This window comes from Pleurodeles waltl, chromosome 9 (assembly GCF_031143425.1).
Source record: "Pleurodeles waltl isolate 20211129_DDA chromosome 9, aPleWal1.hap1.20221129, whole genome shotgun sequence".
Lineage (NCBI taxonomy): Eukaryota > Metazoa > Chordata > Amphibia > Caudata > Salamandridae > Pleurodeles > Pleurodeles waltl.
Window position 1 is genome coordinate 938,311,953 of NC_090448.1, and position 26,397 is coordinate 938,338,349.

General features: G+C 45.2%; 1 protein-coding gene across 11 annotated transcripts in view; it reads left to right on the forward strand.

Moving 5' to 3' along the window:
* The window catches only part of EML1 (EMAP like 1), a 752,203-nt gene that overhangs the window by 425,547 nt on the left and 300,259 nt on the right, over positions 1 to 26,397 (forward strand). For 10 of the 11 annotated variants that reach the window (XM_069208309.1, XM_069208311.1, XM_069208303.1 and 7 more), the window contains exon 2: positions 4,478 to 4,660. In XM_069208309.1, the coding sequence (XP_069064410.1) occupies positions 4,478 to 4,660 (183 nt within the window). Of the gene's footprint in view, positions 1 to 4,477; positions 4,661 to 26,397 lie in introns of those variants that run through there. The other variant, XM_069208317.1, reaches the window with a different exon arrangement.

Consider the following 26,397-nt stretch of genomic DNA (forward strand, 5'->3'; position numbering starts at 1 on the left):
ACCTCCAAGCAGGATCGTCTCCCATCCTGCTGTGCTGTTGAACCTACCTCATCCAACATGGCTGAATGACCTGTGGACGGGCCACCCACACAGTCAATGATACAGATATGGACATACTCACTGAGGGGGTGCTTTGTAAGTAGTTCCAGCATTATGTGGGCCCAGAGAAACAGATGCATGCTGCTGTCCACATTGGTTACAGGAGCCTCATTATACATGAGGTACACTTTCTCTGTTTGCACTAAGACAGAGCTTTAAAAAGGCGCAGAGCGGGAAAGTGTGCCCCAGTAGATTAATGCAGTGCCTCCACGGCAGACGCACACTAGCGGTGCCTTGGGGGCGGCTCAGTAAAGTGGAAAAAGGAGCTGTCTTAAAGCAGCCACTCCATGTAGCGCTGTGCAGACGTCACCCCGCATGCACATTTGAGGGGGATTAATGTTGCCCTTGATGCCCTTTCAAGTGCAGTGAGTGACTACTCCCACCTACAAAGGTATGTCTGTGGAGTCCATAGGGTCACTTGCCTCCCCTAATGGGGGCTCCCATCAGGGTATGCACTGACAGTGCCCCACCTTTTATGTGGCACACTGTAGGTGCACTTCCTGACCGCTTCTTTGCCTCTGCACCCTCATCTAATCTGTGGTGTGGCTGCAAAGGGATTACCCCATGCTGGGTGGACACCCACTGGGGCTAGTGCAGGCACTATATGTACACCAGCAACATCCGTATTGCAGGAAGGGCAGCACGAACATCTGCTGCCCTTTCTGTACTACAGAAGTGCCTTGGGGGTGCACTGAGCACGTGCACATTCACAGTGCGAACCTGGGGCTCTTTGTAGAATACGGCCAATAAAGTTAATTCACTGGGTGCTGCAGGGTAGTGTGTCTTTGTACCTACGATAGGGCTAGATGTACCTTTGGATCAGGGTGTGTTTGTGAGAATAACATTACCTGCCCAGGTAGTGGCAGCCACTTCATGTCCTGTGTCTCGCAAGGTGCCTGTAGGGTTGACAAGAGACAGTGACATGTCATCATGGGGGTACATGAGACCTGCATGTGTGATGTTTTCTCCATTACACACATTAGAAAATAACTACACATTATGTATGTGACTAGTAGGTGTTAGTCTGATTCATGAGGAAGACCATTTGTGATCATGGAGCCCTTCCAAATTTCCCAGGTCCATTCTTGATATGCTGATCCAGGCCAGATGATCATGATGTATTCTAGGTCTTGTAGTCTGCCATTCCATAGTGAAACAGGAACAAAAGTCTCCATCTCCACTATGACTAACCACAGGCCTGGAGTGGCACGTTGCATGTGCAGCTGCCAAGCATGTCAGCTATGAGAATGGACTATCCATGTCTCTTCACTGGTCAGCTTGTTCCATGGTGTACCTATGTCAGACATATGGCCACGTTGCTGCATGATTTGCCACACACAAACGTACAATGGGCCTGGGTCACAAAGGGTCTTTGCCCTTGTGGCAGAGGCCACACAGTTGATGGTGAGTCTCTGCACTTGGGGCAGGATCACTACACTGTGAAAACTGATGGCAGCACTTTCCCTTTGGGTACAATGACTCACCCTCTGATGTGGCACCTTCACCCGAGGGGAGGGGTCTTCTGTGAAGCAAACCCCTCTTGTTACACTGGTAAGGGAGGTCTCACACATGCAACCATTTACTCCCCAGAGTCAATGAAGCCCTAAGAGATGTTGTCCATACTAATCTCTGACGTGCATATAGCATATTGCATGGCCAATGTTTTGACTCTTGGCAGTGGCTGTTGTTTATAGACATCATGTATGGCTTACAAAGTAGTCTCAGGATGGAATATATGGACAGAGTGTCAAAAGTCCAACTATCATCATTGAAACAGATTGCAAACCATATGAAGGCCATGACACAACATGTTGATCAGGTGAAAAAAGTGGCAGCCAACAGGTCACGCACCTGCATACCCTGCCCTCTTTTTTTATACAATGGGCTTGTTGGCCGGATTCAGAACCTAGATGAGGGTCCAGAGGTATGTGTAAGCCATGATTTAATGCTATGTTGTGCAGAACACAACAGGCTACTATAATTTTGCACACAACGTGAGGTGAGAACAGAAGCACACCCCTTGTATGGTTGAAACATCTGAATCTTGACTTCAGGAGACCAAAAGTACTCTCAATGATGCCTTTTGTACATCTGTGTGCCCTATTGTGCCGCTGGTGTGGTGTGAGGAGATGAGGGGAGAGTGCATATACAGCAGCACCTGAGGCGGCAAAGGATGTGACGTGTAAATGTCCCTCTTGCATCAGTACAGTACATAATGTATGAGATGGTACATACTGTGTCTGTTGGGGGCATTATGGCATGAGGATTAGTGTTGTCTAATGGTTGTGCATCTTAAACAATAATACATGTCATACTTGTGTGGTGCTTGGTACTTACCCAGTAGCCACAGGTTGCAAATTCTCCCACTGCCATCCACCGGGTAAGAGGTGATCTGCGGAATACATAGCTAACATGGGTACTGCCTGGGAACACTGCATGCACATCAATAAAGCTACCACTGGCATCACAGCTACCCTGCATGTTGATAGTGTGTCAGCAGTGTCTGTTGCAGAAGATGTGTGCATTGTGGCGAGGTGACTGAAGAACCACATGCATGCAATAAATTGCACCCAGCACATGTGGGAAGCGGGACATGGGGTAGAAATTCCTAGCTACCCTTTGCCTTCTGACCAGTGTATGGGGCATTTGTATGTGGCAATGTACTCTCCTATTGATGCAGCTCAACCTGGTGTAGGTATCGGGACTGGGTTGCCTGGGAAGTGCCTACAAGGTCACCAGAGACCCTCTGGAATGACCTCATAGCAAACAAATAGAGAGCTGCTAGGATTTTGACATAGGCTGGGATAGCGTGGGAGCAGCACGTCACATAATCAAGATCCTGCTACCGCTCAAAGATGATAATTGAGGGGGAGGCAATGGTATCTGGCAATCACATCTTGGCTGGACATCCCAAAGAGGTTAATCCTTTCTCCTCCTCCTCAAATTCTGCTGTCGCATGGCAAGAGCCAAACCCACAAACACATTCCGTGACATGTTGAAAGGTCTCAAAAGGTTGGTTTGTTGCAGCTCTGCTTTTGTGTGAACAGCAAGGCTGGGACTGGGTGTGGGCTGAGGAGTTTCAGCTAGAGCTGAGTAGGGGGATGGTAGACCCTGACACAGTTGTCAGTATGAAGGATTACGGCTGGAGTGTGGATGATCGAGAGCGGACGTAAAGATACTACTCATAATTTACCTTAAACCAAAATGTTGTAAACTTGAACTTTTGACCTTTGTGAATCAGGCCACTGGTCATTTCGTGGTTTTATTTCACCCATGTAAGCATGGAATTCTGGATTGTTGAGCCCAATAACTTTTATGTAAATTGGAATGCCCCGCCCCCTAAGATTTCCTTATTCTTTCCTTCAGAGCATTAAATTATGAATTATGTTCTCAAATTTTCTAATTGAAGACCTTTATTAGTAACCACACTCAGTGTCCAAAATTTGTCAGCTTTAGCCTTACCAGGTCACAGACATATTTTCAGTGGGCTGCGTTTTTTTAAATGTTTCTGACAATGTGAGGTTTTGTGTCCTTGCATGTCGGTTAAATTCAGTTCAGCAGACTGGAATGAAGGCATGTTGTAGACTTCTCATGCTTCGGATTCATAGGCCTTTTACACAACTTTCATTGAGAGTTTAAGCGCTATAGGGAGGATACTAATTACGTGGTTTAATGAGTTGTCTGCTACATTATATCTAATAAATTACTTTAGCTACACAGCAAGGTTGCTCAGTGAGTGAAGCGCTAAATGCTGACATCTGCCCTGACCTGCAGTTGTCAAGATCATTACTTTTTCCCCCTGTCCTATTCTCAGTCGTATTTACTTATTTGATTGTCTTTCCACATTTAAGTTTGTGATGCCGGTCTTCCCGCTTGCCAATGCTGCTACAAGGTTTTTCCCTCCAATTTTCAAGTATTCCTGTGACACATCTAGTGGAAGAGTGACTGTGTAGCTTGGGCAGAGTAGAATCGGGCGTGTTTGCTTAGAGGACGTGGATTAAAATCGAGTGAGTTCCAGTCCTAGTCTATGGAAGAATACTAATGAAAAAAAAAAATAACCTCCCCGTCCCCCCAGATCCGTTTTTCCTCTTGTGGCTGGTAATTTAAGACCTTTTTTTAAATTTTCTGTAAACACGGCAACCTGGATAATTTCACCTGAAATTTAAAATTGGTAATAAAATGTTTATTACAGAATACATCTAAAGACCTAGATCACGTTTGCCGGTGTGTTATCATGATTCAAGTGCTTTTATGACCATACAGTGCAGATAGGCATCTCATTCTATAAGAGTTCATTTTGATGACTCGCACTGCATTGTGAAACATAGTATATGCATTAGTTTAGAAGTTATATAATTTCAGTTTTTTTCTTTTTTAGATGATAGCGCTTCTGCCACCAGTGGCATGGAGGTTACCGACCGCATTGCGTCTTTGGAGCAGCGCGTTCAGATGCAGGAGGATGAGATCCAGTTGCTCAAGTCTGCCCTTGCGGATGTGGTTCGACGCCTGAATGTTTCAGAGGAACAGCATGCAGTACAGAACAGGAAGGGACCTACCAAAGGTATGTTGAATTAAATAAATAAGTGGAAACATCTGGTTTGAGATCTTCTATGGTGATCGCATCAATTGTCCTGTTTCAACATCCAAAGGCTGGCCCTGTCCAAGGATGTGGTTTATTGTGGCTGTTTCGTACAGTGACAATCAATGTTTGAATGTATTGAGGGATGAAGCTCCCAGGACAGTTAGGAGAGAGCAGAATTACGATCTGAAAGCATGAAGAGTAGGCAGTTTTAAGACATTATTTGTCTCCTCTTGCTCATGTTGGATGGGTCAGGATATGGGAAGGATGTTTCTTGGGCTCCAGCAGTGAGGGCCATTTACATTTTTATAGAAGGTCACATCTGGAATTCTTTGCAGGGTCTGTCTTAGCTCTGCCGGGCATGATTGATCATTACAGAACATACAGAACATAACTGGGTAAAACAATTGTGTTTTTTTTTTTTACAACCCTTATAATTCGTCTTAATCTGGTGTCCCAGACCAGGATTTTTGTTACCCACTGATAATGAAAGTGAACAAGTTCACATACATAAGGGTTACATTTTCAAAGGAAGTCCTGAATAGCAAATACAACTACTAACTGAAATCTATAATTGGTCATTTTAGAGGCTGATACACTTTCTGTCTAAGGGATGGGAAAAGTGAGAACTAATGTCTTCGATAAAATAATGTATGGTCTTTACCGTTTAGCTATGATGCAAACGCATTGGAGATTTACTAACCATCTTACCCTGTCCTCGTATCAAAAGACTTCATTATGAGCAGTGAGCGACAAAGTCTAGGCTCGCCAGACTTCCGTAGGGTAGTAAAATTGTTTTTTTAATTTGTTGAACGGAGGTGAACAGAGCAGCTACATTTGTCAGGGCTGAATGATGAGCAAAGAAGAGTGTTAAGAAAACATTGGCCAAATATTTGACAGAAAATATCACCTCCGATTTGGAAACAGATTTCAGCATATACTTGGATGAATGTCCAGTGTACAAGGTTGACTGGATATTTTGATCAGGACAAGTTTCTGCCAAGATTACAAATAGGCATAGCATTACATTTTTTGGGAAGCAAAGGGACACCACCAGTGAATCTCAACACTCTACAGGAACACGAAATAAATGTATTTGAGTGAAAGCAGGTTTGTAAATCTACTTTTCATATTCCATCATGAGCAAGTGTCTGGAGAGATGAATCACCGGTAGAAAAAGAAAATATTGAGGCAAACGTAATGTTAAGGTAGGACAGTTTCAGGTTGGTTCTGCCTCCAGAAAAAGCTACATTCCAGCAAAGACGTATTAGATGCTCATCCTGTACTCATTAGGGGATGTACAAGATGCAAAAATTGTTTAGCTGCAGTGATCCAGACAAGGAATTATGCCTTATAATGTGATGGTATGAGTCCAGGCTAAAATTTGGAGCACTCAATTGCAGATTGCTTTTCCTGTCCTGCCACATCCTAATCCCCAACTTCAGATCAGGCTTTGAATGTTCGAGTAGGGCACGGAGTACATATAACAGAATTTTAAATTGGTGATTTTAATGGTATATCATACTTCATACTGAGCCTAAAATTCTGATACGTTTTGCTTCGGGGTGGGTCGCACAAGAGTCGTGAGTAAGGGTGTTGCTACCCAAATCATAGCCCATTGCGCCCTTCTTGTCCAGTCTGTGCACCTAACTAAAGCAGGTAGGTAGATGGCCTCTTTAGCTTTAGAAGTTGCAAGAGATCTTTGAGCTATATGACACTGTCTTGAGCCAGATGTACAGAGCTTCACGCCACTCCATCCTTCCTGCTTTGCCCCATGTTCCAGCTAGGGTGGTGAGTTGTACTCATATTATAAATGGAGTGAACTGGCCAAAAAATGTACATATAGGTGAAGCCCTGACCACAGGCAAGCATGCTTGATGCCAACAAGAGACAGAAATGTTGTCTTATTCAAAGATACTAAAACATTCTAGTGATGTTTTGGGAATAGTGGTTCAGTGGAATAAAGCAACAATTGCAGATATCAGTGTTTGACATTAGTGTCCCAGGTTTGAATACCAGGAGGTCCATTCAGCCTTTTATTCTTCTGAAGTCCATTACATGAGTACCAGTGAGATGGATAACAATAAGTATCTGTTATCAGTCAACAGCACCAAGACAGCCCTTGGAGTGAACATGCACTCTACAAATGCATCCGTTACGTTACCTTGTTTGTTTGCTGTTACCCGGTGTATTTGCTGCTCTAGTGGACTACAGTTGAACACCCATGATCAAAAGACTATTTCATGTGGCTGGGCATGTTCAATTCCATCCTGAGACTTCTTTCACTGCTGGACCCAGGGTTTATGGATTTTTTTGCACAGAGGCGTTTGCCCCGTGAATGCCTGTTTCTTCAATGCTGAATAGAGTGAACATGTATTTAATACTCGAGTTGTGAGGAAAGACCAGAGTTACTGCTTTTCACTGTAAAAGCGTATTGTGGAATAGTGCTGCCACATTTGTTGTTGACAGCAATTTTGTGATCATTAACTCAAAGTAATCGGATTTTGATGATGCTTTCATCCTCAATTGAAGCTTCCAGCTGGGGTCTGATATCATTAGATTTTCCTCTTCAGGATCTTGGCTTTGGAAATGTATTTGTCGGTTGTGTCCAGTTACTTGTGTCCATTGTTGAAGTAGTGCCTGTTGATTGGATGAAAGGAAATGATGGCTGCGATTAGCCTTTCCTGGAGCATGTCGATGAAGGCGAGACTGATGAAGGAAGCCAAACAAACGCTGTATGTGAGGGTTCCAGATTGTGGAAAACTGTATCAGATCCATAATATCTGCATGAGCTGGAACATCTATAAACGGCCCCAAATTGGCTTCTGTTGCATTCCTTAACAGTGAACTGTAACATGCGTCAGCAATGAGGGGGGAGGGGGGCTTGATAATAATAATACTTGCTCATTGCTTTTGCCATCCTTACTCCTCCCTCACACGATTTGTTACCCCTCCCCCAGGCCGCCTTGATGATCAAGATGTATGTACGACTCACTGCAATGTTATAATGTACTCATTCATGGTCTCTGACCAAATATAATAATCATAAGGATGATGTTTTATGTATTACCTTGCAAAGCACATCCTGTAGCACCGTGTACTGTGCCATGGTGAATGTTACGATAAAAGTTAATAAAACATATTCAAAATATGTATTAGTGATGAGAAGGATGTGACTGGAACAGAAAGGAAGGTGGAAAAATGAGCATATGTTGCCCTTATTTTGGATTCTCTCCTTTTCACTGATTTACTGAACACATCGTTATGTGGTGGGACCGATAACTGCACCTTAAACTTATAAAATAAAAATTATCATCCATATGGCAAGGCACATTCATAGGTATAGCGTGCAATCACCACGTCCACTTAGAAATATAGGGCCAGATGTAGCAAAGGGTTTTACCCATTCTGTGTCTATGGGAAAATGTGTTCGTACATATGGCCCATAGACAGTTATCCTCAGAGTCCAGTTTGTGAGCTTATGTTTTGTAGAAGCTGTGTTCTGCTCTCTGGTACCCGTATTTTTACACAAAAGATTGAAAAGGCCCTTCCTCGCGTTCTCCTCCTAATTTTAGCCTTTCCAGATATGGGTCCTTTACGTCCCATGCAGCGACAGTAGCAGCAGTCGCAAAATGTTTCCTTTAGTGTTATAGTTACCTACTTTTGTTCTACCCACCATTTGCGAAAGCCTGACTTCAAACTATGCGCCTCCTGCGATTAATGTGTTTTTTAGCAAACTATCAAAAAAGGCCCAGACCAACATTCTGGTAAAGGGTCCTATAAAGAGCTCTTTCTTTATGTAGAAAATGTCTTTTCACACAGAGGTAATCAGCGGATGCATGGAAACCTAAAGTGGCCCACTACAGGAGACCACAATTTTATCAATGTATGGATATAAGAAGCAGGTAAAACGATCCGGAAATAGCTTTGTTCATGCAGCTGGCCAAATATCTAGAAGTTCAAATGGTGTACTATCGAGTTCTGAATATTATGCTACAAAGAAATTCTAGCCAGAATATTAACTACAAAAGAATAGTAAAGGTAAGATTATATTTAGGTAAGTCTGGGTCAGCCAAACACACGTGCGCTTTGAAGGGAGTGATCTGTGCAATCCCCTCCAAGGCTGTCATCCCCTATGCCCCGCCTCTTTCACCATGAAGGAATAAAAAACCTAGTTTAGGAGCCGCCCCTGTCTGGCTTCCTCTCACTCCTTTTAGTGCCCTGAGTACTTGGAAAAAAAAAGCTCTTCATTGCTAATTTTACAATATTACTGATCTACAAACTCTTTGCAACAAAGAATCAGCAGGGACTGATCGCCCAAATGTATCTGGAATTATTTTCTTCCGTGTCCAGAGTCATCTCGAATTGAGATATTTCTTCATGTTGGACATTTTTCTCTTTCATCAGTATTTCTAATTGAGGCAGATTTTTGCGTCCTATTTGGCAAAAGCTTTCAAACACTCCTCAACATGGTTCCAGCTTCCAGTGCACTCCCTGCATAATAGACACCTACTTTATTGTAGAAGTGACTGTGCACTTAAACATGCAAAATGTGGCAACTATAAAGCCCTGTAGTCTACAAATAAATTCAATATGATTTAAATGAGGAAATATTTATAATTGAGTACAAACTACAGATGTAGCAACTATTTGTTAATACATGTTTCAGCTAGCACACCGTTCTGGTCTACGAAATATAACTGGTAGTTCAAGACCCAGGAAGCAGTAATGAGCTGGACGTAGGTTCCCTCTACAGCAGCTTTGCACTATGGTATCCGTTCGCCATGGTAACGCTCCCCTTCCCTATTCCAAACAAATGCAAATTATTTTTTGAAAGTGAAAATACATGTCCCTTTGCCACCCTGGAACCCAAAATGCATTTCTTCCATAAACAAAATATACTTTTCTGAATTTTACATTTTATGTAATGTGTAAAGTCTGGGAGCAGCCTTAAGGAATCAGTCCTGTCTGTTAGCAACATTTATCAGCAAAAATAGACCTGGTCCAACGTTCTGTGGATTTTAACAATTTCACTTTCCATAAAATATACCAACCTTATTCTCATCAGATCCTGTTTAAAGGCTTGGCCTCTTATAATATTTTTCTAAAACTTCAAAAGTTTTCAAAATAAACTTGAAAACAATTTGATTCATATTTTTACTCAATGGCTAAAGAATTTCTAGTAATTTGACATCATATTTTAGGTATATCATCCACTTAACATCCCACTGGCTGGTAATAAATCACTTGCAAAGCTCCTTTTAAGAACTTTTTGGTAAATAATTATATTGGTTAGGTGTTAGCACAGTTGAAGACCGGGGTCGGTTTCTTCCTTGGGGCGTAAGGGTGTTGCCCCACCCCTTCAGTGTGCTGCCACATCACATAGCTTTAATTTAATAAGAATCTTACAAATTTACAATGAGTGTTGTGTCTCCGGTGCCTTACCTGACCCGTGATGCTTTTTCTAATGTTCCGGGTGGGTATCTTTGAGGGCAGGGCCAATCCTGGCAGAAGCGTGAGCAATAGACTTTGTGGAGGGAATCTGTAGTACACATGACATTTTGGAACGTTGTCTTGCTGTCTACAGCCGACATGCACACTGGAGTCCTCCTTAATCCTCTCCATAGAAAGAGCCGGGGAGAGCAAGACGCAGGCCCTCAGTCTTCTATAGAACATAGGAGTTGCCTGCTCCAACCAATCCTGCCATTGCTCTCATTTTGTTTACTGTTATAAACTGCGTGAGAGCATTGTCTGGATTGGTTCCGAAGGCTCACCTGTACTCCCATTCACCAGAGGCATTGCAGGGGTAGGAGAATTGCAGAACTGTGTGGCTTTTTTCTGAAGCCACACAATGATTGGCCATTTGTCTGGCAGTCTGTTTTGTAGTGCTCCTTCCCTTCGCGCTGCACAGCCCACAAGACTGTGCTTGAGGGAATGAAGGTGAAAGCTCTGCTAGAGAGCTGCCTTTTTTGTCTCCGGCCACGGTGTGCACTGGGCAGGCTCAGGGAGGGATTTAGCGCTAATGTAAAGGCAAGGTGATGTGCAGAGCCCTTGTGACTTGTGGTGGGAGGGAGAAGAAAAAGCATTGAGCATGCAGGGATATGATGAGAGAGACAGTCAGTCGGGGAGAGGGATAGTATATATTGTTCTGAAAATCATGACATGCACGTCCAACCGTGCCAGGTTATCCAGAGGCATTACCTTATTCATTTGTCCAAATTATGACGTCAGTTAACTCTCAAAAGGAATTATGTATGGTGAGGTTTCATCCCATTTCTGACTTAGCGTCTCCTCCCTTTACATGCGAACTGCTGGAAAGTGTTAATGTATTTCCTTTAAAGAGTCCTATGCCTAAGGCGTATCTAAAAAGAGGAAATCATTATTGGATTCCTATCATTTATGTTACTGAAACCAAATAATGTAGAAATGTTATTAAAATCTTCCCTCACTGGAGGAATGCCCTGCGGTACACTGCCTTTGAATGATGGATGGACGTGAGTTAATATTCAGAAATTTAAGTAGCACTTAACCCCTTCGCTGCCAGGCCTTTTCCCCCCCTCGGGTGCCACGCCTTTTTTTGGCTATTTGAGGCAGTTCACGTTTAGGTCCTTGTAACTTTTTGTCCACATAAGCTATCCACACCAAATCTGCGTTCTTTTTTCCCAGCATCCTATGGATTCTAGAGGTACCCAGAGTTTGTGGGTAGGCCTAATGCCCGCGACAGGAAACGCAACATGGACACATCACATTTTTACATTAAAATCTGATGTGTTTTTTAGAAAGTGCCCTGCTGTGGATTTGGCCGCTAGCTCAGCTGGCACCTAGGGAAACCTAACAATCCTATGCGTTTATGGAAACTAGACTCCTAGGGGAACCCAGGATGGGGTAACTTGTGGTGCTCTCACCAGGTTCTGCCACCCAGAATCCTTAGCAAACCTCTAAATGTGGCAAAAAAGCTTTTTCCTCACATTTTGGTGACAAAGTTCTGGAATCTGAGAGGAGCCACAAATTTCCTTCCACCCAGCATCCCCCCAAGTCTCCCAATGAAAATCTTGGTAGGCATAGTGCCCGCGACAGGAAATGTCCCAAAACACTATGTGGACACATCAAAATTATCAAATACAACACTACCTGTTTTTTTTTGGGGGGGGGCACCTGCATTTTTGTTCCTGAGCTCAGTAGCCATCTAGGTAAACCTGCCAAACTCAAACATTTCTGAATTGGTGGGCTTTCTGCCTCCCTGTACCACCTACAAAAATAGGGGCAGAAATGGTCAACAGTAATGTGCCCACATGGAGAGCAGCCCGTGCCCAAACACACATTCATACCAATACCTGGTGCCTAAGTGGTTTCTGTCCCTAATAGAAATAGGCCAATCTACCCTCAAGGGGGGGCAGAAATGGCCTAAAATAAATTAGTTTCCAGGGGAACAACCCTTGCCTAAGGGAGGGTTGGAGGGGTAATGGGGGCCGAAATGGCCTAATAAAAAATTGCACCCCAGGGGAGCGACCCTTGCTCAAGGGGTCGCTCCCCTTGATTGGTAACTTAAAAAATAGAAAACTCTCTGACGTCTAGTGGCTTCTGGCCCCCCAAGGGGCAGATTGGCCTAATTAAAATAGGCCTATATTCCCCAAGGGGGACAGAAATGGCCTAAAATAAATTTGCCCCCAGGGGAACAACCTTTGCTCAAGGGGTCCAGGATCGGAAGATGCTTCCAGTGTGGTGGGGGCAGCCTCTGATGAGGTCAGCACGACATCCCTTTCCTTCTTCAATACCTCACCTCTCACTACCCTCTGTTCCGTTCTCTTCATCTATCATTCTTCCTCCACTGTCCCCTCTGAGTGCCAAGAGGTGGTGTTTGCAGCTGTGTCATTTTCATTGCGTGCCTGGCCGCTCCTCCCCGTCTCAGATAATATAGGGATTTTTATTTGCTGTTTTTTTTTCCAGAGCGTCCATTACTGCATGCGACCCCACATCTTCGTACCTGGGTGCAGTCTGAGCAAGATGGCACTGTACAACTCCGTACAAAATCAGTTTTCTTTTATTGCTTACATGCAGTTAGGGTTTCAGTACCATCCATCTGAAGGTGAAATGTATTAAACAATTTAAGAACCGTAGATGTTGTAGCACCCAGGGTAATGTGCTGCATGGCTAAATACTTAAAAGGACCCAAAGGAGAAACCGTTTGACTGTGCCAATGCTTGTTTAATTAGTCTTGTAATTGGTATTGGCAACTTGAAAAAGTCACATTAACGCTTGATCCAAAGATTGCAAAAAGTCCTTCATAATACTCGTATCATCAGTTTTTATGCACTCTGGCTGTAATTTATGGTTTTTTTCTCTTTTCTCAAAGTATTGACATAAAAATATTTCTCTAGTGACCTGGGAAACGCAGTATGCCTTGAATTGTTTTAAAGATTTGGAAGTTAAAAACTCTATTCGTAGTGGTACCAGCTACAGAGTGGTGCACCACTTAATATGGCGAGCTAATGTTAACATTAGGACAACTAATTGTTCAGATAGCATTGTGGCATGTTTTCTTTTTGCAAACCGATGTAGAAGTAATTCCAGCTATTTATGCAGTTATGCTTTACACATTGAAGACTTGCACTTACAACAGTTTACATTTGTTTATCCTGTTAATACCTTTCATTTAGACACCGTTCCATGTTTTACCTTTACAACTAGCTTGTTTGTGATTTGCTGCTATTTCATATATGTTTTGGTTTTGTAGTGAATTTTTCAGATTTTTATTTTTGTTGCCTTAATTAATTAATCCGTAGATCAGATGGCGTCTAAGCACGCAAATGCTGAGATATCTGACAGTGCTGGTGCCACAGGTAAGCGCCTGAAGCATCCAAGGGTGTTACATGCAAATTGTAGTGAAATCTGAGGTGGCCGTTAACATCTACTGGCATCTAACAGTTTTGTATGTGCATTAAATAACGTCACCTTTCTAATATAACATATTATCTTCGTTTCAATTACTGAAGAAAGAATTTATAAACAGTAAGATATTTAAAGCATGATTAAGTTTATCCCGATATTATTTTTGAAATAACTTTACAGCAGATATTTGTTAAACCTCACATCATCAGCAGAGCTATGATTGGGTTTCCAATGAATAGCGCTATGTGCTATATCTATATCCTTTAACAAAGCATGAGTGTCATTTGCTGTGAGTTGCTTTGTAGGGTTACTTGATGATTGTTGTCCTTTGGACTTTGAGGAATGAAGAGAGATGCTCTGTGTTTCACCTCAACTTTGTTTCCATGTTACCCATGAAATGAATATTTCAGGCGTTTGTGAAACGAATCTCCAATTAGCTTTCTTAGGAATAAAAGAGTTAGCTTGCCCACAAAAGGAATAGATAAAACCCACTGTCTACAAAAAGGAATGATGGTTCCACCTCTAGCCATTGTTCATTGCACTGATTTTTTCCTCTGTCAATCATTTAGTGGCGTACACTTTGCAGGATAGTAAATATGCGTTAGAAATGGGGTCTCTAGTTGGCAGTCGGTTTGCACCCTGTCCAAGTAGGGAACCTCACTCTAATCAGGATAAGGGAGATACCCGCTCAGATAACCCCTGCTCACCCACTTGGTAGCTTGGCACGAGCAGTCAGGCTTATCTCAGAAGCAATGTGTAAAGCATTTGCATGTAACACACAGTAATAAGTGAAAACACTACAAAAAGACACCACACCAGTTTTAGAAAAATAGCCAATATTTATCTATATAAAACCAGACCAAATACGATAAAAAAAATCCAACATACAGTAATAAAAATATGAATGCTGCAAGATGTACTTAACAATACAGTTCCTTGAAGTCAATAACTCCGCCTGGGGCTATCATAGCGTCGTGAACAACAAAACCAAAAGTTCAGGCTGGCCTCGGCATCGCGGGCCAGCTGCGGTGTCGGGAAGACCCACAAACAGTACCTTGGATTCGCAGGGTGTTGTAATCCTCGCGGTGAGCTCCGGAGAGCGGCGTCACTGGCGTCGGTTCCAGAGTCGGTGCAGGAGTCATCGGGCCCTTGAAGTCACGCCCCTCGGGGATCGAACTCCGGGCTGATGAAATCAGGTGCGCTGGCGGGGATGGCGCCAGGGCTGCGGTGCGAAGCGGGATGATGTGACGTGCGGTGCCCACAGGTCACGGGGCAGGCAACGGCTCGGTGACGGCGTCCAGCGGTGTCGGTGAGACCAGGGCTGCGGTGTGAAGTGGGGCGGTGCAATGTGCGGTGTCCACAGGTCACGGTGCAGCCAGCGGCGTCGGCGTTGCGGAGGCACTGTTGTCTGTAGGCCCAAGCCAGCGGTGCGCGACGGGACGGTGCTTCTTGACCCTCACGAGCAGTGTCCACAGGCCACGGTGCAGGCAAGGATGCCTGGTGACGACACTGGAGCCGATGGTGCTGGCGTCTGTGGACCGGGGCTGCGGGACGGGACAGTGCTTTGTGCTCCTCACGAGCGGTGTCCACAGGCCACGGTGCAGGCAGCAGCGCCGGTTGTAGGAGGCTGGACTGGCTTGTAGTGAGTACCTAGGGGTACTTGCACCTTGCACCAGGCCCAGTTATCCCTTATTAGTGTATAGGGTGTCTAGCAGCTTAGGCTGATAGATAATGGTAGCTTAGCAGAGCAGCTTAGGCTGAACTAGGAGACGTGTGAAGCTACTACAGTACCACTTAGTGTCATATGCACAATATCATAAGAAAACACAATACACAGTTATACTAAAAATAAAGGTACTTTATTTTTATGACAATATGCCAAAGTATCTCAGAGTGTACCCTCAGTGAGAGGATAGGAAATATAGGAAATATACACAAGATATATATACACAATACCAGAAATATGCAGTATAGTCTTAGAAAACAGTGCAAACAATGTATAGTTACAATAGGATGCAATGGAGACACATAGGGATAGGGGCAACACAAACCATATACTCCAGAAGTGGAATGCAAACCACGAATGGAACCCAAACCTATGTGACCTTGTAGAGGGTCGCTGGGACTATTAGAAAATAGTGAGGGTTAGAAAAATAGCCCACCCCAAGACCCTGAAAAGTGAGTGCAAAGTGCACTAAAGTTCCCCAAAGGACAAAGAAGTCGTGATAGGGGAATAAGGCAGGAAAGACACAAACCAACAATGAAACAACGCTGGATTTCCAATCTGGGGTACCTGTGGAACAAGGGGACCAAGTCCAAAAGTCACAAGCAAGTCGGAGATGGGCAGATGCCCAGGAAATGCCAGCTGCGGGTGCAAAGAAGCTTCGACTGGACTGAAGAAGCTGCGGTTTCTGCAGGAACGCAAAGGGCTAGAGACTTCCCCTTTGGAGGACGGATCCCTCTCGCCTTGTAGAGTCGTGCAGAAGTGTTTTCCCGGCGAAAGAACGCCAACAAGCCTTGCTAGCTGCAAATCGTACGGTTAGCGTTTTTGGACGCTGCTGCGGCCCAGGAGGGACCAGGAGGTCGCAAATTGGACCAGAAGGTAGAGGGGACGTCGAGCAAGACAAGGAGCCCTCTTAGCAGCAGGTAGCACCCGGAGAAGTGCCAGAAACAGGCACTACGAGGATGCGTGAAACGGTGCTCGCCCGAAGTTACACAAAGGAGTCCCACGTCGCCGGAGACCAACTTAGAAAGTCGTGCAATGCAGGTTAGAGTGCCGTGGACCCAGGCTTGGCTGTCCACGAAGGATTGCCGCCGGAAGTGCACAGGGGCCGGAGTAGCTGCAAAAGTCGCGGTTCCCAGCAATGCAGTCTAGCGAGGTGAGGCAAGGACTTACCTCCACCAAACTTGGACTGAAGAGTCACTGGACTGTGGGAGTCACTTGGACAGAGTTGCTGGATTCGAGGGACCTCGCTCGTCGTGCTGAGAGGAGACCCAAGGGACCGGTAATGCAGCTTTTTGGTGCCTGCAGTTGCAGGGGGAAGATTCCGTCGACCCACGGGAGATTTCTTCGGAGCTTCTAGTGCAGAGAGGAGGCAGACTACCCCCACAGCATGCACCACCAGGAAAACAGTTGAGAAGGCGGCAGGATCAGCGTTACAGAGTTGCAGTAGTCGTCTTTGCTACTATGTTGCAGTTTTGCAGGCTTCCAGCGCGGTCAGCAGTCGATTCCTTGGCAGAAGGTGAAGAGAGAGATGCAGAGGAACTCGGAAGAGCTCTTGCATTCGTTATCTAAAGAATCCCAAGAGACAGAGACCCTAAATAGCCAGAAAAGAGGGTTTGGCTACCTAGGAGAGAGGATAGGCTAGCAACACATGAAGGAGCCTGTCACAAGGGGTCTCTGACGTCACCTGGTGGCACTGGCCACTCAGAGCAGTCCAGTGTGCCAGCAGCACCTCTGTTTCCAAGATGGCAGAGGTCTGGAGCACACTGGAGGAGCTCTGGGCACCTCCCAGGGGAGGTACAGGTCAGGGGAGTGGTCACTCCCCTTTCCTTTGTCCAGTTTCGCGCCAAAGCAGGGCTAAGGGGTCCCTGAACCGGTGTAGACTGGCTTATGCAGAAATGGGCACCAAAAGTGCCCATGAAAGCATTTCCAGAGGCTGGGGGAGGCTACTCCTCCCCTGCCTTCACACCATTTTCCAAAGGGAGAGGGTGTGACACCCTCTCTCAGAGGAAGTCCTTTGTTCTGCCATCCTGGGCCAGGCCTGGCTGGACCCCAGGAGGGCAGATGCCTGTCTGAGGGGTTGGCAGCAGCAGCAGCTGCAGTGAAACCCCGGGAAAGGCAGTTTGGCTGTACCAGGGTCTGTGCTACAGACCACTGGGATCATGGGATTGTGCCAACTATGCCAGGATGGTATAGAGGGGGCAATTCCATGATCATAGACATGTTACATGGCCATATTCGGAGTTGCCATTGTGAAGCTACATATAGGTAGTGACCTATATGTAGTGCACGCGTGTAATGGTGTCCCCGCACTCACAAAGTCCGGGGAATTGGCCCTGAACAATGTGGGGCACCTTGGCTAGTGCCAGGGTGCCCTCACACTAAGTAATTTTGCACCTAACCTTTACCAGGTAAAGGTTAGACATATAGGTGACTTATAAGTTACTTAAGTACAGTGTAAAATGGCTGTGAAATAACGTGGACGTTATTTCACTCAGGCTGCAGTGGCAGGCCTGTGTAAGATTTGTCAGAGCTCCCTATGGGTGGCAAAAGAAATGCTGCAGCCCATAGGGATCCCCTGGAACCCCAATACCCTGGGTACCTCAGTACCATATACTAGGGAATTATAAGGGTGTTCCAGTAAGCCAATGTAAATTGGTAAAATTGGTCACTAGCCTGTTAGTGACAATTTGTAAAGAGAGAGCATAACCACTGAGGTTCTGGTTAGCAGAGCCTCAGTGAGACAGTTAGGCATCACACAGGGAATACATACCTATAGGTCACAACCATATGAGCACTGGGGTCCTGACTAGCAGGGTCCCAGTGACACATAACAAACATACTGAAAACATAGGGTTTTCACTATGAGCACTGGGTCCTGGCAAGCAGGATACCAGTGAGACAGTGAAAACACCCTGACATACACTCACAAACAGGCCCAAGTGGGGGTAACAAGGCTAGAAAGAGGCTACTTTCTCACACCGGTGTCAGCAGGAGTGACGTCGTCGGGGATGCCCAGGCTGTGGTGTGAGCAGGTGACGCCAGAGTGCGGGCCCCACAGTTCGCGGTGCGAGCAGCGGCTCGGTGAAGTCGTCCGATGACGGTGTCTGTGAGACCAGGGTCGCGGTGCGAAGCGGGGTAATGCGGCTCCGTGCGTCGTCGGTAGGCCAGCAGCGTCGTTGCCGGCGTCGCAGTGGTTTCTTCTCTTGGACAGCACAAAACGCACAGTTCTCAGTGCTGCAGGTCGAGGAAACTGAAGTCTTTGGTGTCCCTGAGACTTCCAACAGGAGGCAAGCTCTACTCCAAGCCCTTGGAGAATTTTCTCAAGCAGGACACACAGCAAAGTTCACCCTTTGCACTCTTTTCAGGCAGAAGCAGCAACTGCAGGCAAGTCCAGCAAAGGGACAGTACTCCTTCTTCAGCTCTTCTCCTGGGAAGAGGTTCCTCTTGATTACCGAAAGATTCTAAAAGTCTGGGGTTTTGGGCCTGCTTCTTATACCCAGTTCTGCCTTTGAAGTTTGCAAACTTCAAAGCAAAGTCTCAAGTGTTTGCAAGAACCTTCCTTGTCCAGGCCAGGCCCCAGACACTCACCAGGGGGTCGGAGACGGCATTGTGTGAGGGCAGGCACGGTGCGAGTGACCACTCCTCCCCTCCCGCACAGATGGCTAATCAAGATATGCAGGCTACACCCCAGCCCCCTTTGTGTCACTGTCTAGAGGAGAGGTGTGAACAGCCCAACTGTCAAACTGACCCAGACAGGGAATCCACCAACAGGCAGAGTCGCAGAATGGATTAAGCAAGAAAATGCCTACTTTCTAAAAGTGGCATTTTCAAACGCACAGTCTTAAAATCAACTTTACTAAAAGATGTATTTTTAAATTGTGAGCTCAGAGACCCCAAACTCCACATGTCCATCCGCTCCCAAAGGGAATCTACACTTTAATCAGATTTAAAGGTAGCCCCCATGTTAACCTATGAGAGGGACAGGCCTTGCAACAGTGAAAAACGAATTTAGCAATATTTCACTGTCGGGACATATAAAACACATTACTATATGTCCTACGTTAACCGTACACTGCACCCTGCCCTTGGGACTACCTAGGGCCTACCTTAAGGGTGCCTTACATGTAAGAAAAGGGAAGGGTTAGGCCTGGCAAGTGGGTACACTTGCCAAGTCGAAGTTGCAGTCAGAACTGCACACACAGACACTGCAGTGGCAGGTCTGAGACGTGATTACAGAGCTACTTATGTGGGTGGCACAACCAGTGCTGTAGGCCCACTAGTAGCATTTGATTTACAGCCCCTGGCCACCTCTAGTGCACTTTACTAGGGACTTACCAGTAAATCAAATATGCCAATCATGGATAAGTCAATCAACAGTGCAATTTCTATAGGGAGCAGTTGCACTTTAGCACTAATTAGCAGTGGTAAAGTGTGCAGAGACAATAAACCAGCACAAACAGACCTGAAAACATAGGAGGAAGAAGGCAAAAAGTTTGGGATAACCCCGCAAAAAGGGCCATTTCCAACAATATGGTATGGCAATGTTTTAAACAAACTTTACTGACCCATTAGTTATAAGAAATCTTGGGGATAAACATCCTACCACAGTAGAATAAGAAACAAATGCAGCTTCCCTTTAATTGTTGTCCATTCTTGTTCGTTCCTTTTGGGTATTCAAGAGCACCTACCTCAGAACTAACGGGAAAATAAGCATTGGGGGTTAGGGGAAGTAGAAGGAATAGAAGAGAGGGGGAATGTGGCAAGGGACCAGATAGTTACAGTATTACCACAGGTACAGCAAACTTGGGCTTGTAGCATCCAAAATAACCTTAGCTTAAATGTCCAACATTTTGCTCAGTAGCCTCTCAGAGCACAGAAGAAACACCTAAACAGGGTCAGAATCAACCACCAGTTTCAAATAACTCCTTTTGTTCCAGCCTATCCTGTAGGCCAGTGTTCCCAACCTTTTTACTTTTGTGGACCCCCACTTTATCATTACTGGAACCCAAGGACCCCCACTGAATCATAATTGGAATCCGGGGATCCCCTACTAAGTCATTCATGAAAGCTGGAGACCTAATCTGTTAATATTATTTAATTTTCTAAGCAGTCGCGGACCCCCCAAGATGGGTTTGCGGACCCCCAGCTGTCCCCGGACCACAGGTTGGGAACCACTGCTGTGGGCCTTTGAAGAAGGTATCCACAGCATCCACCCGAGGAAACATGTACATCTTATTCTCCATAGCCTCTGTTTTAGACATTTATTCATCTGTAGCATATGAGGTACCCTCAACTGAAGTGACTTTCTTATCTATGGAAAAGGAGGTGCCTTGGCTTCCACATCATTCTCATTTCCTTGCTTCTTATTAGTCACACCTTCTACTTCCTTCTGGTTACTCACCTCCTTCTGCTGTCTTAGTAGGTTTCTGTTCCTGACGTGGAACATGGGACTATCACAGCTTCCTATTTGCAGCCAGTATCCTTCCACTGGCTGCGTGCTGTTCTGGGTACTTTAAAAATAAATAAATTGCTATGCACTCTAGAAGAGTGTATGGCACTTTAAGTCTCCTCCCCCTGCCTGTTTCTTCTCCCTCTCTCCCGCCCTCCTCTATGCCCTTGTGTTCTTCCCCCAGTGCCCACCTCTCACTGCTGTTCTCTACCACCTCCCCCTCACCTCCTGGTCAGCATCCACCCGAGGAAACATGTACATCTTATTCTCCATAGCCTCTGTTTTAGACATTTATTCATCTGTAGCATATGAGGTACCCTCAACTGAAGTGACTTTCTTATCTATGGAAAAGGAGGTGCCTTGGCTTCCACATCATTCTCATTTCCTTGCTTCTTATTAGTCACACCTTCTACTTCCTTCTGGTTACTCACCTCCTTCTGCTGTCTTAGTAGGTTTCTGTTCCTGACGTGGAACATGGGACTATCACAGCTTCCTATTTGCAGCCAGTATCCTTCCACTGGCTGCGTGCTGTTCTGGGTACTTTAAAAATAAATAAATTGCTATGCACTCTAGAAGAGTGTATGGCACTTTAAGTCTCCTCCCCCTGCCTGTTTCTTCTCCCTCTCTCCCGCCCTCCTCTATGCCCTTGTGTTCTTCCCCCAGTGCCCACCTCTCACTGCTGTTCTCTACCACCTCCCCCTCACCTCCTGGGTGTTGCTTCCCCACTCCTGCTTTTTCTGTTTGCTCCCTAAACCCAATCCCTAGCACTTTTTAGACATACTGCACAGCAGCACTGGCTGCATTGCAATATGGCTTAAAGAATAAAAAAGTGTTATGACTTGGTCAGCGCTTGCCACGTCATGGCGCTTTTTTCTTTACTTTAAGCCATGTTGCACAGTAACCTGTGCTGCTGTGCACCATGTCTAAAACAGCATTGACAAAGTCAATAGATCTTGCATAGGCGAAACCAATGGGAAAGATCCGGAACAACGCGTCCGGAACAACGCTTGCCTGAACAACGCAGGCCTTTTTCTCTGCCTTAACCACACATGTGCCGAACAATCCACATGAGTGTTTAAGGCAGAGAAAAAGGAAGATCCATCGGGAGAGGCCTTGGTCAGGTAAGTGGGGATGGGGCAGGGTTGGGGGTAGTTTTTAGGGGTGGGGTGGGGGTGAAGGGGTTGGGGTGGTTAGGCTATTTATTTATTTTTTAAGAGGCGGGGCAGGGGGGGTTGGGTTTATTTTGTTTTTAGGGGTGGGGAGTCGGGGTAATTTTCTATTTAGGGGGGTGGGGGATTGGGTTTTTAGGGATGAGGGTGGGGGGATGAGGTAATTTTCTATTCAGGGTGGGGGCGGGTTTTAGTGGTGGGGTTGGGGGGTCCCTGTAGCTTTAGGGACTGGGTGGGGGGTTGGGGTATTTTTCGTTTTTGGGATTGGGGGGTTGGGGTCGCTTAAATTTAGGGGCGGGATGGGGGGTCGGGTATTTTTAGTTTTAGGGGCAAGGGGTCGAGTAGTTTAGGTGTTAGTGGGGTGGGGGTTGCAGTAGTTTTAGGGGCGGGTGGAGTGTAGGGGTATTTTTTGTTTTTAGGGGCGGGGGTCAGGTAGTTTGGGTTTTGGGGGGGTGGGGGGTCGCTGTAGTTTTAGGGATGGGTCAGGGGGTCAGGGTATTGTTAGTTTTTAGGGATGTGGTGGGGGCCGGGGTAGTTTTAGGGGCAGGGGTGGGGGGGTCGGGTAGTTGAGATTTTAGTGGGGTGAGGGGTAGTGGTAGTTTTAGGGGTGAGGGTGGGGGGTCGGGGTATTTTTAGTTTTGCGGGATGGGAGGTTGGGGTAGTTTTAGGGGCGGGTGGTCGCAGTGGGGGGGTTGGGTTTTTAGGGGTGGGGGTTGAAGTAATTTTTGGTTTATTTTTGGGGGTGGGGGTGGGGGTTGGTTTTAGGGCTCAGGGTGAGGGTAGTTTTTAAGGGTTCTTAAGGGAGGTTGGTGTACTTCTGTTTTTAGGGTCGGGTGGCATGCGACAACCACGCATGCCGTTTCCACACATGCCTTTACTAGGCATGCCTTTACAATGAAAAATCATGCATGGAAACAACGCGGGTTGTTCAGGCATGCACGGTTGCCGCATGCGTGGTTCCATCATACAACCAAACCCATTGTTTTTGCCAATGCTTGTTAAGCTGTTTTTTGTTAACAACAGAGCATACATGCTGTTCAAGTGAAATTAAAAAATAGTCCACCAAAGCCTGGGAAGCAAAATGGTATTTTCTTTAGTGTGCAGTGACATCATCTTGTGTAGGGTTCTAGAAGACGGGCAAAGTCAACTGGAGCCCAGCTATCCACTGGCTATTACATCATCCGTATTCAGAATCAAGAGGTAAGGTATACTGGTTAGGGGCATTTAGCATTTTACATGAGGGAGGCTGGAAGGAGGTACAGGTAAAAAGGCTTGTCCCTTAACTACAATTAAGCTACTAACGCGACCAATCTCCTATCAAGCCACTCTGCGGAAGAGTATACCCCCTTAAACTCCAAACCTGCTTGTAGGGCCTCTTTGTCAATTATATGGAGAACCCAATGTGGCCCTACCTGCTTGTTCAGCTCACTGAGGGGAAAATCGCCAGAGTCAAGAAATTATACAACTTGCTATGCCATTGAATTTTAGGTTCTTCAGTTATACTTATCAGGTGTAATGATTAAAAGTCCATAACAACATAACATTGTTCGATATCCTATCACCTGGTTTAGAAGTTCAAAGAAACTCTCTTAATCCCCAAGCCTTGTTTTTTTAATTAAGTTATTTGAGGTTTCTTCTGCGTGGGAAGTTGGTGGTACATACTGACTTCCCACTGTCCTGTTTGCGATCTGCCACTTCCACTTCATGCATGCTCAGTGACTTGACCTGGTTTGGTAGAGGGATCCTCTTGAAGATGCCGAGTCAGTTTGGGTGCAATAGAGGATGTGGCACCTTCGACCTGATCAAAATTCTTCTAGAAGTTATTCCATCTGTAGACTGGCCCCTCCATCTTATCACCACATTCTTGTTCCAAGACCTAATTAAAACACTGGATCAGCAAGCCCTGGCAAAGGAAATTGGTCCGGCTGTAATGGGCTATCACAGTCAAATACTAGCATGCACAAAAGCTGTCCTGCAGATTAAAGATGGAAGCAAGTAGTGTCAAAAATGATTGCCTTCTGTATAAAATGGATATACACGATCAATACTGAATGTGGCGAAGTGTGATGATTACATTTACTTTTCAAATGTGAAATAGTCACCCAGAGATTCACTCCTGTAGGTGGAGACAAAGTTCACTCTAAGCATGTTTCAAATAACTGGTAGTAATGAGCCTAATTAGGCTGTATGTCTTAAATAATAATAATTGACCTTTCAAAGTATAAGACAATATTGCAAATGATGTGCATGTGAAGACAAGCCATTATAAGGCTATTTACTAAAATGGACATGTAGATGTGAGGACCGCCTGCTGTATTTTTTGTAAACCTTGCCTTTAGTGTGGCGTGAAATATTTTTATACATGTTCTTGAGGACCAACGTTTTAATGATCTTTTCACTCTCTTCCCGCACAGCCGTGCCCTAAACTTTCCATTTTCTTGGAAAGATTTTTTCAAAGTCTACAAATTAATTGATGCGTACATTACAGTATTCAAGTTCATTGAAGGCAATCCTGTTAATGAAATGTACCTTGTAAGAAGCAACAGTGCTCCATCTATTTAGACAGTAAAGAATACACCGGCGTGGGTAAACATTAACCATCCTCTGTGGCTGCCCACAGGGAATGTGTTGCAGATGACCTTGTAACATTATACCGAACTGCCTTTTTGCACATAATGTATTTGGCCCCTTGCGTCTTTCATTTTTTGTTTTGTCTTAGTTATTTATGCGTTCTTTTATATTTTGTTGGTGCAAAAATGTCAGTCCTGTTATTTCAAGTGTGCCTAGGTTTGCTCTGGATGACTGCCTGCAACTGCTCTGGCTCTCATGGCATGTAGTTTTTGTAGATGAACATGAGGTATGGTTTCCCTTGGTTCCGGATTTTGCCCTTCACAGTGAGAGACCATGCATAACTCTGTTTCTTTAACAAGCACATGCATCAGTAGTACAGTACCCGGGAGTTCATAGATTCTAATAGGTTCACATTTCCATCTACGCAGTGTTCGAGTCTGCAAAACTTGAAGCAATAGACTAGTCGTATTTGAGGATCTGCAGTTGTTTGCCATTTGCTGGGCCACACTGAGTAATTTGCAAATGTGAATAGCTAAGGCAATGTGCATGTCATTTCCGAAGCAGATCGCACATTATTGAGATCTGTGGAGACTGGCTAGCAGTGGCTAAGGCCCATTGACCTTTGTTCATATACTACCGGATTGCATGGTCTGCCCAGTTCTAACAACAGTGGCATTTAATAAACAATATGTCAGTGATTGAGCCATTCGACGATCTTTAGATACCTGCTGACTAAAGGATTCCCGGATCCATTGCACCTCCCTTCTGCCCTTTAGTAAGACACCAAATCTTAAAGCATGGCCATGTCTGAGAGCAGTGGTATTGTTCTTAGATGTGTTCTAATAGTTCTGTGATAAGCTATCTACCTGCCAGTGATGTGTCCTGCTCCAATCAGATGGCAGACAGTTGACACATAGGAAAGGGTGTATGCTCATTGTCCGTTTTTGTACTATTTATTGAAGAAATCCAAAAGATGATTAAGAATCAGAACTGAGTAGTGAAGTGAATAAGGCAGCGGGTTCTTTCAGACCAATTTGCTGGTACACCATTGACTTAAGCTTCATTGTACCAGGGCCAGTGGGACCAGTTATTACCCAGTTTTTCAGCTGTGCAGAGATGGTGCTCCAAGATAAAAACATCTTCTTGATAGGTGCAGGGACCACAGCGGACCCTGATTTGGAGCTGGTGCTTGTGGATGCTTGGCAGTGTTGGAGTTATGAGTGATGAAGGTGTCTAGGAAGCAGGAAATTGTTTACTGAGGTGGAAGGTGAGGCTTTGGATAAGATTAACTAGCTGCATACACAGAAAGACTAATGTGGGATTAGTTTGTGACAAGCAAACCTTTGATCAGTATCTTTAATGAGTGGAAGGCAAAGTGTTAGAAAATGTACCTGCACATGTTCATAAGGTGATAATGCACAGATATGGGAGTGCATGTAGTGAAGGCGAGAAGGCAATTGTGAAAAGCAAACTGCACCCTGGGATTTCTGTCAGCGGGAGAAGTAAGAAATTATTTTCAGGGTCATCTTTTATTTTGGGTTCCTGCTTTTTGGTCAGTAAATCACTTGTTTGGTATAACACAGAAGAATGCCATCCACTTCTGAATAATGGTGATTACCTTCACTGGCTGCTGGAGGAAAAAGTCAGGGTGGAGGCCGAAGATGATATAAGTGCTACTCAAAATGGATGATATGAGAAACTAAAGAATGAAATGGTTTTCCTGCTCTTCAAGTGCAAGGAGAGAAGAGGAAGATGTCTAGTAGTTAGAAGAGAAGAGCTACAGGAAACGAGGACATTGAGGGAGAACAATCTCCTAGATAGGATTATATACAGTGGAATGCACTGCCCATGATGCCGAAAGCAGATGCAGCTGGAAGTCAGATGTTGAGTTTGCCAAACTGAAGGCAGCAAAAAC